The following is a 12,857-nucleotide window of genomic DNA, read 5'->3' as shown; positions in this document are numbered from 1 at the left end:
TGCCTGCTCCTGCGGCTCGTTTCTGGTCTCTGCTAGGGGCTCAAGCCCGTTTACCAGCCAAGAGGAAAGCTGATTCCCTCGAGTGCACGTGCTCTGTAACTCCTTATTGTTTTAGAATTCTCAAATTTACAGAAAAGCTGAAGAATAACTCGTATCTACCTTCACTCGGTCTGCATCACTGACACTCAGCTGCGCTTATTATTCTGTGTGAGTGCAGATACAGACAGGTGCAGACTTCTCTCCAAACTGTCTGATGTACAGTGCAGACATGGTGCACCTTTACCCTAAATACTTCAGTGTGCATTTCTTAAGAACAAAGACATTCTCTTAAAACCACAGTACGATGATCAAAGTCAGGAAATTCATGCTGATACAGTACTATTCTATAATTACAAACTTCACTCAACTTTGCTGGTTTTCCTAGCAGTGTGCTTTACAGCAAAAGAAAAAAAGTTGTTTTTTCTAGTCCATTATCCAGTCTGCATTTAGTCATCATGTCTTTTTTATTCTGGAAAATCCCATAGTCTTTGTCTTCCATGACCTTGAGAGTTTCAAAGAATATAGCCAGCCCAGTTATTTTGAAGAATTCCCCGTCAATTCAGGTTCATCTGATATTTCCCCATGGTTAGACTCAGGTTATGCATTTTTGGCAGGAATGTCACAGAAGTGACGTTGTGTCTTTCTCAGCTGATCACACGTGGTTCTTCTCTTGGAGAAGCCTGGCTCTTTAATCACTATTCTGAATTCTCACTTGAATCCAGTCTCACTACCACTGTCCTGGGCCCCCTGTTTTTATTCTAGCAGTATCTGTCCTACAGCTGCTCATGGCGGACTTCCTTCACACTTTGGGTTCGCAGTCTGTGCCCTCATTGGGGCTCCCGTTAAATTCTTGTTTCTGGTATATTAGAACATTCAGATAATATTTAGACTTGTCAGTAGACGATCAATCCTTTCCTGATCTGCCTTTTTTCCTGGATTTTCTTTGACTTATCACTCAAGGGCTTATCTTGCTCCTCATTCTGTGGAGCAGACTTCCAGAATAGTGGTATTTTACATAATAATTTCTCTCTTTTTTTTCCCCCCCTAAAGGGACAGGCCGTGGGTTTAGGAGGCAGAAGATGGAGTCAAGACTTCTACAAACACACATTGCTCTCCTTTCTGCTCTGGGCCAGCTACTTTGTTAGGTGCTGGGAACACAGAGAGGAAGAAAATCACCTTGCTTGGCATCAAGAGTTTATAATCTAGTGAATCCTATTGTACTCTTATTTGGGACAGTAGAGTTTTGGTATTTTTAATGCCATTGGTGTATGACACATCTATCAGAACTATCTCCAAAGGTTGCAACCTAGAAAGAACCTTAGAAATCATATATACCAGCATCCTCATTTGACATACGAAAAACTGAAGCCCAGAGAAAGGAAGGGACTTCCTTATACAGGTAAGTTCGTGGCTGAGTCTTCTGACTCCCAGGTGACATGCCAACAGCATGAACCATGTTACTGGCCTTCTTAAAGGAGGATGTAAACAGTTTGGGGAGCTCCACTGGGTAGCCAGGTGTTCTCTAGAGGTGTAGAGACTCCTACATTTGGACCATCAGCACCAGACTGAGCACAGGGAGTGTTTCAGTCAGCTTGCCCTCCTGGGAACTCCTCCACCCCAATGAGATTCTGCTGATGAGTACATCACCATCATTTTTCTACCACATCCCAGGCTTTATTGAAACTCTTGGCTATTTCAAGGGCTTCTTGAAGGTTTCCAGTGCACTCTTCCTCTAGACGTCACCATCTCTGTTAATGGCAGAGCCACTCCCACAGTCAGCCAGCGAGCTCACTTCTTCGTTAGCGCACCAGCTCACACACTGATCATTCTTCCCTCAGGGTCATCTCTTGAGTCTGATCTTTCTCTTCAACTTCATGCATCTCTCCTGCACTGATGCAATAAGATCCCCAGCTCTTTTCTCTGCTTTCATTCATCCACTCCTTCATCTAATTCTTGCACACTACTTACTGTCAGATTAATCTTTTAATTAAACCTAGCAGAGTCTCATGATTGTAAGGGATCTTATATGTTGTATTTCCCAAGCACCCATCTGACTCTCACTCTGTTAGTCTCCCTGCCAAGTGGTCCTCCAGCCCACTCCAATTACGTTTTTATGCACTGCAGTTAATTTTAAATAGGTCTGGCCATTATAAAGTCCTTACTTATATGGAAGTAAAATATTTTTATTCTTTTATACACTTATTTTGGGGGTGTAATTTCCTCTTGAATCTTTTGCAGATACTAATAAGAAATGTTTCTAAGTTCTCTTTTGTTTACTAGGTAACTCTTTGCTCAGAGCTCAGCTGCTTTGCTTTCTCACCCTCGTGCCTCCTCACAGGGCTGGCTCTTCTCACATGTCTGTGAATCTTGCTCATTCCTTTATATTCATAAGGGTGACACTGGGCTGGTCAGCAGGAGAGGCAGGCGTGGGTCTCCTCGGCAGTCATGTGGTCACTGTTCCCTGCATGTCAGGACTGGCTGCTGTGTGTGTGGAGCAGGCAAGTTCCCCTACAGTGTGTATGCAGGGGTGGCAGAGGAAGGATCTTCAGTTACCAAGACTCTGCTGCTCAAAAAGTGTAATCACCAAAGGTGGGGTGGGAACAATCTCTAATTATTCATTTAAATATTATAATGGGCTTTCAATTATTACTAAGATCATTCAGCTTCTAAATTATACTTTTTGTTATAAGGAATCTGTAAAGCTACATGACTATGCCAGTTGTCAGGTTACACTAATAGCTACAATTGTTAAAGCCATTCATAACTAAAGCCAAAACATTTCATTATTTTAGTTATACTAAGTTTCCATTTGTATCATCAGGGCTAGGGCTCAGACCCTTCAAACCCATTGTACAGACTGGATCACAGACCCCTCACGTGCCAGGCTGGGTCATAGACCCCTCACATGCCAGGCTGGGTCACCAGACCCCTCACATGCCAGGCTGAGTCACCAGACCCCTCACATGCAGGTTCATGGTAGGTAACTGGGAAAGATCCTGGGAGCTGCTGGCAGATGACACAAGCTTAGTCCTCAGCAGCAGCAGCCTCCAGCAGCAGTGGCAGTGGCCTCCCGGCGGGTCCTGGAGGTCCAGGCAGCAATAGCTTGTAGCAATAGCTTGCAGCAACAGCCTCCAGCAGCAGTAGCGGCCTCCCTGTGACCCCCCTGGGGGCATCCCGGGGGCGGGGGGACCCCGTGGATCAGAGCCACTCATCCTTTATACTTAAGTCCATTACCCAGGATACCTGGTGCACATGCACAATTATATTAGAACCAAGGAACACCTGGGCTTATGTGCATATTTACATCAAATGCTTGGCAAGATTCTGAACATCTGAGGGGCCCTGACTTTTCCTATATTTTCCTTACAGAATCAATTTTCTTTTTGCAACAATTCTTCTCAGAGCTCTCTGGATCTCTGTTCTAATTTGAACCAATTGCTTTCTAGGCATACAGCACAGCCTCCATCCTGAGATTTATTTTTATGACATTTCTTTCATGTTTCTTGATTTCTCATGTCTTCTTTTTTAGATTTCTTGGGAAACTTCCTTAAATACTTCTCTAAGACTTTGCAGATAGTAAAACTTTTAAGTCCTTGCATGTATGAAAATGTCTTTATTTTGCAGTCACACTTGAATAATAATAGTTTACTTGGGTATAAAATTCCAGGTTCAAAATAAACTTCCCTCAGAATTTTGAATGCATTTTTCAATTTCTTCCTGCAGTCTATGTTATAAGTAGAAGCTTGATAATAATTTGATAATGTTTCTTGTTCCTTTATAGATAACCTTTTCTTTCTCTGAGAGTTTGTAGGATCTTCTCTTAGAATTCTAAAATATCATGAGAATGAGGCCAGGTGTGAGTCTGTCTTCATTCACCCTGATGATATACTCTTTCAGCGTGAAGATGCATGTTGCCAGTACTGGGAATTTTTTCCTTGTTTCTCTTCATTATTCTCAACTTTATTGGAAATCATATTAGCTAGATATTAGATCTCCTGCATTGGTCATCTGTATCTTTTAACTTTTCTCTCTTGTCCTTTTGCTTTTGCTCTGTAGGCTTTTCCTTGACTTTTCTTCCAGCCATTGAAAATTTGAATTTTCAATCTATTGAAAAAAAAATTTTTTTTTTAACATTTTGCCAGTCTTTGTCCATCTATATCCTATCTTTTTCCCCCCTACTGGAATATTTTATTATTTAATTTTTTTTTTTGAAGGAAAACATCACAAATTAAAGTCAACTGATAAGGAACAAATTTAACACTCCTTAATGCAAGAAGAACTCTTAAAAATGAATTGAAAAATCTAAGCAGAAACTTAGTGAAGGACATGAACAGATAAGTCACACACCCTAAAGAAACACACATGGCTAATAAGAACGTTCTAAGATGTTGTTGAGGAGGGTAGATGGGGAGCGGGCCCTTGGCTCCTGTCTCAGGACCCCTGGAGACCAGCTCCACTGCTTGCCTGGGTGTGGGCAGGGGCGGGGCTTGAGGCCCGCAGCAGCCCCCAGCTCAGGACTCCAGATGGCCAGCTGTGTTGCTTGCCTGGTTCTAATCTATTGAATTTTTAAATTTCACCAATTGAATTTCAATTTCCAAGATCTTTGTCTTTTTAAAACATCACTTGAGGCCTGACTGGTTAGCTCAGTTGGTTTGAGTGCTGCCTTATAACTCCAAGGTCACAGGTTCAGGTCCCAATACTGGCCAGCCACCAAAAGAAAAAAAATTGCTTGATTTTCTTAGTAGCCCCTTCTTATTTTAGGGATGCAATATCTTTGAATCTTTCTGAGGATACTGATTAGAATTCTTAAAATTACCTCCTGTTGCCTGAATTTCATATGTCCTGTGTCCTTATTAATTCTACAATTGTACCTTCTCTTGACTCTGCTGGTGAGGAAGGCTCCCTCCTTCACTTTGTCTTTTTCTGTGTTTGTTTTGGCTGAGAAGATATCTGTTCCTGTGATCTCATCTGCTTTCCATGTTCCCAGAAATTTGTCTAAAAATGTTTTAACCTCATTTTGACAGTTAAATATTTTTTTCTATCATTTTATAGAAATTTTGCAGGGGAGGAGGTAAACGAGCAGACCCAGTTCACTGCCCTAACCTGCCCCCACCGCTCTCACTCCTAAAGAGTACTTTTAAACTGGCTTTGATATTTATTACTTTGAAACAAAACAGCAGTCAAAATGGCAAAATAATAAATATCAAAGCCAGTTGGTACCTAAATATTATAGCTTCTGATATTTTGAATGAATTTCCAAAAAAGCTGGTCTGTGATTTTCAAATGTAGTTATCCCAGAGGCCAGAAAACAGCCCGATCTCCAGGAGGTCTCCTAATTTCTCTGCTTCAAAATACAATTCCCAGGAATAGTAAGGAGAATAAAAATCCCCTTTTCTATGACAACATGACCCTGTAAGTTCTGGAAGGCTCTAGAAACCTCAGCTCATCCTCGGTTTTCCCCTGGCTCTCCTTGCATCTTTTTTATTTCCTACCTGGGCCTAAATTTCAGAGAAAGCACATTCTAGGAACAGTGGTCATAATCTATGAGTCTCAACTGTTCCTGTGATAAGAGGGTTCTCAAACCTCATTCAGGGACGTCATTGAGAAGACCCCTATAATGACCTTAGGAAGGGCAAAGGGCACCTTTCCCAGTGGGTGACTATGGGGTCTTTTTGATGAAACCCAGATGAGGAAACACAAACATATCATAAAAACAGTGGAGAATATATACATCAAACTATGAATGGCTGTTTTTGAAGGGTGCAATATATAGAACTTTCACTTTCTACACTCCTGTGCTCATTGCTTTTTTGATGATAAATGTATATTAATTTCATATTCATAAAGGAAACAGCAAGTAGCCTGGTCCCTGTGATCCTCCACAGTGTGGCTTCATTTCCCACTGTCCCTGTGAGCGTGCTGTGGCTGTACTATGTCATTACCTCAGTAGACACTAAATCAATGAGTGATGACACGAGTGAATGAGCTTTCGTCTCTGTCCTTAGACTACGGCTTTCCAGATCTAACAGAGAAAGCGAGGCCCATGGAGGACACCAGCCAGGCTCAGGAGCTGCCGAGCCTCCCCTCTCCCTTGCCCAAGATGAATCTGGTTGAGCCCCCCTGGCATGTGCCTCCTGAAGGGGAGGAAGATCAGGAGGAAGAGGAGGAGCAGGAGGAGGAGAGGGAGACAGAAGAGGAGGAGGAGGAGGAGCAGCAGGAGGATCAGGAGGAGGAGCAGGAGCAGCTGCAGCTGCTCCCAATGAACGGATCCCAAGAAGAAGCCAAGAGTCAGGCCCGAGACTTTTCTCCCACCAGCAGCAGCCAGACCTCAGGGGCCACCAAGCATGGGCATGAAGATTCTGGGGACCAGGCCTCATCGGGTGTGGAGGTGGAGAGCAGCCTGGAGCCCAGCGTGTCAGCATCCTCAGTCACCTCAAGTGCAGTGACCCCAGGGGATCAGGCCCTCACCAGCCAGGAGGCAGGGGGCATGGTGCTGCCAGCTGCTGGGCTTGGGGTGGAGGCTGAGGCCCCTCAGGAAAAAAGCGAGGAGGCCCCTGTGGGCACAGCGGGGTTGGCCGGCAAGCAAGGCGAGGTGCCATCCTTGGCTTCATTCCCTCAAACTGAAGCTCCAAGCAGGGCCAGGGCCCCAGATGAAGATCACCTCTACCCCAGAACCTCAGCTTCTTTCCCACTGGCCCCCCAAGACATGGAACTGACACCTTCCTCTGCTATCTTGGGGCAGGAAGATCTCAGCCAGCAGCTCCTGGACGGGCAGGCAGCTGAAGCTCAATCCAGAATCCCCTGGGATTCTACTCAGGTAAAGCAAAGGTGTACACGGGCTGTGATCTGCACCTTTGTCTGTGGAGCCCGGCTGCACCACGACGGTGCAGCGTAGGGGCAGGTCTGCCAGGTGGGGAGGGAGACCTCTGCATCACGGGGAATCCAAGGGGACTCATCGGGATGCAGACCTCGTGGCTCAGCAATAGGTGTTCTCACCACACTTTCGTGCAAAGACCTTTGGAGGAGCTGGGTGGCCCAGCCTGGCTTGCACTTGTTCAGATGCTACTGCTGTGCTCTTAGCCTTCTGTACCACTTGCAACAGCAGCTAGAGTTGGTGGCTGACCTGTGCTCTCCCATCCCATCTCCACCCCCCCCCCCAACATGCATGCACAAGTCAGTGTCCATAGTCACGAATGCAAGAGAGAAAGGACAGGGGTTCCAGGCTGCCCACTGTGTGTTTGGCTCCAGAACATTAAAAGCAAGCCTGCCCTTGAAAACCTCCAGACGGGCAAGGCCTCTGCAGCCTGACCCCTTTCCCACAGTTTTCCACATCCCAGGTACCATGCCCGGCCTCCTCCTCTCACTTAAGACATTCTCTGCTTGGTCCCGGGAAACATTTGGCTTTGTGGACTATGGCTAGATCCTTGGCAGGTCACCTCGCAGAGGCTGTCAGCTGCCACCGAGCTGTAACTAACCTACCCCAGCCTTCACCTTCCAGCTTCTAGAGGGCTTCCACCCCATGCTCTCTCCCTGAGCTCTCCTCTGCCTCCGTAACTGTCGCCCTCCTTTCTCTCTCATCACACAGGTGATCTGCAAAGACTGGAGTAACCTGGCTGGGAAGAACTATGTCATTCTGAACATGACAGAGAACATAGACTGTGTGAGTGCTGAGCGAGGCGCTGGCCGCAGGGGAAGGCTGGTGGTGGCAGAAGGAGGGATCCTGGGGATGGCCCTCCACTGGGGATGAACCAGCACTGAGCAATGTCAAAAAGAGCACTCTCATGTTTTAACATCTCTCAGGGCTCTTTGCTCTTGCCTTCCTCACTTTCTAATTTAAAGAAATGATTTTGTTCATGTCTGCAATATCTTTTCTCTCTGGTGATATTGAAGTCTTTTTTAAAAAGTTGTTTTCTCCCTGTTTAGGTTGCTTTTCCCCTTTTGCTTGTTCTGATCTCAGATGTCGGGTGGTATCTGCCATGGCTCTCTAAGGAAGGGTATCACACAGCTGGTTGGAAGCCTTGAGCTCAGTGGTGGGGTTTGTCAACTGTGGCTTCTCAGAGGGGTGATCTAGCTGAGCCGTTTCATTTGGAAATGTTCAATGTCAACATCGTTAGGTCCTTCCTCCTTGTGTGATTAGTGTCTTTGAAAAGGGAACTTCTGTCCTACTGAAGTACAAAGAGCTGGTCATTAGTGTTCTGGGAGCCAGCGGAGGGGAAGAGGGCTGGGTGTCTGTAAGTATAAATGTCAATATTCATTACTCCCAGTATGATTGACACCCTCCCTCCCCCCCGCCCTCCACACGCATTTGTGCCTGGTGTCCTCTAGGTCAGAGACCTCTGTCTCACACTCTTCAAGGGATACACTTCTGGTCTCCTGTCAGGGACAGGAGAAGGGACATTTGTCACTGAGCAGCACTGGGGAAAGGACCTAAGGATCCAGCTGCTTCTTAAACAGACTTTCAACCAGTTCCCATTTTCAGAACCGATTTCATGCCCTCTTCCAAAGGTAGCAGGGCATTTGGAGAGCATGAATCAGCATAAATCTGATTGCTTTTCGGCTTTCCTGCTTTGGCTTAGGGTTTGGCTCCTTGGGGGTTGCTAAATGGGGAAATTCTAACTCATCTATCTGCTTCCAGTGTCCAGATTTTATTGCTCTTGTCTCCTTTTCTGTTTTGCTTTGTGTTTGTCACTGGTTTTAGGCCTTAAATTCCTTGCTCTTGTTTAGTGGGCTTGGGGGAGAGTGAGAGGACATACGTGCACATGTTTAATGCAAAATAACCAATGAGGTTGGATTAACCCCAGCCTCATCACAAACTGACAGATTTTAATGTAGTTGAGGAGTTTTAATCCACTGAGGTTGTTCTTCTTATTGATGCTCAAATACTTCATCTTTGTCCAGGGAAAGCCTCTTTGAGTTGGCCGTGGGTCCTTCTGACAGCCCGTGTCTGATGGTCTCCTTTCTTCCTGGTGTAGTAAGACACTCCAGGCTCTTCTCTCACCCAGACACGGAGCCAGCCTTTCTCCAAGGAGCCCTCATTCCTTTGATTGAGAAATGGTACTTAGGGACCACAACATGGGCACTTGGGACCCTTAAGTTTTTGATATGCATACTTAAACAATGAAGTTTACAGTTAATATCTCTTCTCACAAATCACATATACTCATAGATATTAACATGCTTTTATTCTGTTTTCCCTGTTTTTGTCTCTATGTTATTCTCATTTAATATGAGACATCCATCAATTAGTCATTATTCTCCTTTTCTTTATGGAGGATTTTTTTATTGTGGTAAAAAACATATAAAATTTGCCATCTCACCATTTGTAAGTGTAAATTCAGTAGTACGAAGCAGTATTCACATTGTCTATGAAACACATCTCCAGAACTTTTTCATTTTCAAAGCTGAAACTCTGTGCTCATTAAACAATTTCTCTTACCTCTTCCTTCTCCCCTCCCCCAGCCCCTGGCAGACACTACTCTGCTTCCTGTTCCTATGAATTTGACTATTCTGGGCACCTCTTAGAGGTGGAATCACAATATTCCTTTGTGTCTGGCTTAATTTCACTAGCATAACATACTTAAGGTTCAGCTATGTTGTAGGATGTGTCAGAGTTTCCTTGTTTTTTGAGGCTGATAATATCCCAGTGTGTGTAGAGACCACATTTTGTTTATCTGTTCATCTGTCAGTGGACACTTGGGGTGCCTCCATCTGTTGGGAATGATGCTATGAACACGGGTGTGCAGATATCTCTTCAAGACCCTGCTTTCCATTCTTTTGGGTGTATACCCAGAGGTGGGATTGCTGGATCATGTGGTGATTCTATTTTTAATTTTTGGGGGGGAACCTGTATACTGCTTTCTGCAGTGGCCGCACCATCTCACGTTCCCATCAGCGTAGCAGTACGGTTCCGGTTTCTTCACATTCTTGTCAACACTTGCCATTCTATTTACTTGTTCGTTTTGGCAGTAGCCATCCTGTGGAGGCGAGGTGGTGTTTCACTGTGGTTTCCACCTGCTTTCTCTGATGAACAGTGATGCTGAGCACGAGTCATCACCTACAGCCAGTGCTGCTTCTCTTTCTCAACGTGTTTATTAGTGTCTTTGCCCACGAGCCCTCACACATCCTCACTCCCTCCTGGCTTTAACATCTTTCTTCCTGAAATACATCTTTCACTAGCTCTTTCTGCAAGGATAGCTCAGTCTTTATTTATGTAAAAGTATCTTTCATTTTCTTACATCCTTTTTTGTAACTTTTTATTTTTATATAATTTCAAAGTTAAAGACAGAACAGTACAAAGAAATTCCACATGCCCATCAGCCAGATTCACCACACACTAGCATTTTTCAAACCATTTGAGAAAAAGCTGAAAGCATCATTTCTTTTTGCCCCACCCCTGATACATTAAATGTATTTCCTCAGAACAAGAGTATTCTTTTAGATAACCACAATGCAATTATAAAAATTAGGAAATGAACACTGGTACAAAACTATTATCTAATCTGCCTACCTTATTTAGATTTCACAATTGGTCCCAGTGATGTCGTTTATAGCTCTTTTTTCTCCCACTCCAGGATCATCCACTGCATTAGTTGTCATGTCTCTTTAGTCTCCTTTAATCTGGAATAGTTCCTCATCTTTTCTTTGTGTTTAATGACCTTGACATATTTGAAGAGTAATGAGAATGGTGTGCGTAAAAAATGATGTCTTCAGGAACATACAGGGAGGGGAGCGCAGACAGTCTCTCAGGGAAGGTTCTACAAGACAGAGACAGTTCTAGGGATTCAGTCCTCAAGATCTAGAAAGAGTAATGCAGACTCACCACTTCTCCTGTTTACCTAACATATCATAGGTAATGTACACTGAGGAAACTGGAAAGAAGTCTGCAGTGAAAATCCTGGAGAGAGCAGGAAGATAAAATAGAAAATCAAGAGGTATCATCTTTGGGTTCTAGAAAGCAAAAGAAAATCCTTGCTATAGAAATGCAGAGATCCGATCCTTTGCTCAGCACAAGAGAGAAGTACTAGAGCACAGGGACAAGGAGGAGAAAATGTTGACCTTTTCTGGTGAAAATCCTGAAAGATTCAATGCAAAGGACTAGATCATCAAGACTTAGAAACAGCAGAGCCGACGCAGAGCAATGAGGCACTGGCCCTCTCTGAGGTTGCAGGGTTGTGAGGTGCATGCTCCACACACCAGGGCAAGTGCTCAGGCTGCAGTGGACTTTCCCTGCCCAGCCCTAGAATTAGCCATTTCTCCAAGATCTGGGCTCCAGGTATGCTCACAGCTACTGGGGTGTCATTGCTTCTACCCTTTTAGAAGAACAGCTGAGAGATACAGATCTGTATTTCTCTCTCTCTTATGTGTATATACACACACACAACCAGTGTGCACATATATGTACGTATATACACACACACTTACAACTGAGTTCAATGTTTCTAATTCCAATCTGTCACCATTGGGTGAGATCCTTCTATGCTTACTTCTGAAAGATTTAGAGCTGCAATCCATCTAAAATCAGTTTTGGTGAGTGGTCTGACAAAGGACTCAACGGACATTTCTTCTTTTTCACTGGGCTATCCATTTGTCCCAGCACCTGTGGTTGCATAAGCACTTCTCTTTTAACCTCACAGTAAGCCTAGGGTGTTAGGACCACTGCCCACATTTTCAGATGTGGAAGCTGAGACTCAATATTTTGCTCAAGTTCACAGAGCTGATAAATGGCAGGACAGGATTTGAACCCAGATTAATTTGATTCCAAAGCCAGGGCTTTTCCCCCTTGCCACAGACACTTGGTTTTCCCATCCACAGAATAAATGGTACGAAATCTAGTCATCAGACACCCAGAACTGACACTGTGGGTCTGTGGGCTTAAGCCAGGCAGACATCTCCACGCAAGAGAAGGCGGGACAGGTGCGCATGGTAGAGCCCAGGGCTGCAGCAGGGGGAGGCACTTGGTGGGGCAGGAGGGTGTTCATTTTGTAAGCAGTGGGACTGCGGGGTCACAGTGCATGCACTCTTGCTCAGGAGAGTGCAGCCTGTGCCTGTCCTCCCCGCCCTCCATCAGTGAAGGGAAGAGCCATTACAGGAAATAGGGCTTTCCCAGCTGCTGTGTGGCTCTCTCCAGGCACCAGTCTTCTTCCAAATTTAGAACTGAATTGGCTGGCTGTTAGGCCAGAGAGCACCAAGATTTGAGCCTGTGCCTGGCACCTGCCATGGTGACAAGGAATAGAGGCCCACCAGCACTTCAATCACCCTGGTGGCCTTTAGGTTGGCATGACAACCAGGAAACAGCTCATTAGCTTGAGCTCTAGCAGAAAAGAGTTAGGAGTGGCAGGGGATCCCACAGGGGTAGCCTGGTGAGACGCCTGTGCCTACTGGCAACCCTGGCCCTCAGCTCCACAGCAGGGCACCCAAGAGAGCTGAGAAGCTAGGAGAGGGTGTCTGGCTGAGGTTTTGGAGACTGGAAGCAGGGGCTTAGCAATTTTATATGTCCAGGAGGGAGAAGGCTGCTGGAGAGGAGCCGGAGGGGGAGTGGCCACAGGGCCAGAGGAGAGTCTCTTCCCAGGTGGGGCAAAGTGGGAACAGGTAGTGGCTGTGAGACAAGGGGCAAGTCCGGCCTCTCACCCCGTCCTGGGATTCTGGCACTCACTGAGTTCCCATCCAGGGCCAGGCTCTTGCCTTGTTTTAAATTACCTACTTACGTGAACACCTAAGCAGCATGTGAGGATGCCAGATGAGAAAGAAGCTTCTCCCGCCCTCCTGCCCACCCAGTTCCTGGGACCACCGAGCCGTCTGTGCGTTGGTCCTCCTGTCAC

At 45.4% G+C, this 12,857-nt stretch overlaps 1 protein-coding gene across 1 annotated transcript in view; it reads left to right on the top strand.

The window, feature by feature from the left end:
- The window catches only part of PODXL2 (podocalyxin like 2), a 36,285-nt gene that overhangs the window by 18,636 nt on the left and 4,792 nt on the right, over positions 1-12,857 (top strand). Inside the window, exons 3-4 of the mRNA XM_063114658.1 lie at positions 6,045-6,856; positions 7,625-7,699. Of these exons, the coding sequence (XP_062970728.1) occupies positions 6,045-6,856; positions 7,625-7,699 (887 nt within the window). The remainder of the gene's footprint in view (positions 1-6,044; positions 6,857-7,624; positions 7,700-12,857) is intronic.

The sequence above is a fragment of the Cynocephalus volans genome, chromosome 11 (assembly GCF_027409185.1).
Source record: "Cynocephalus volans isolate mCynVol1 chromosome 11, mCynVol1.pri, whole genome shotgun sequence".
Taxonomy (NCBI): Eukaryota; Metazoa; Chordata; class Mammalia; order Dermoptera; family Cynocephalidae; genus Cynocephalus; species Cynocephalus volans.
The sequence above is the reverse complement of the archived record's forward strand: the minus strand, read 5'-3'. Positions and strand labels throughout refer to the sequence as shown.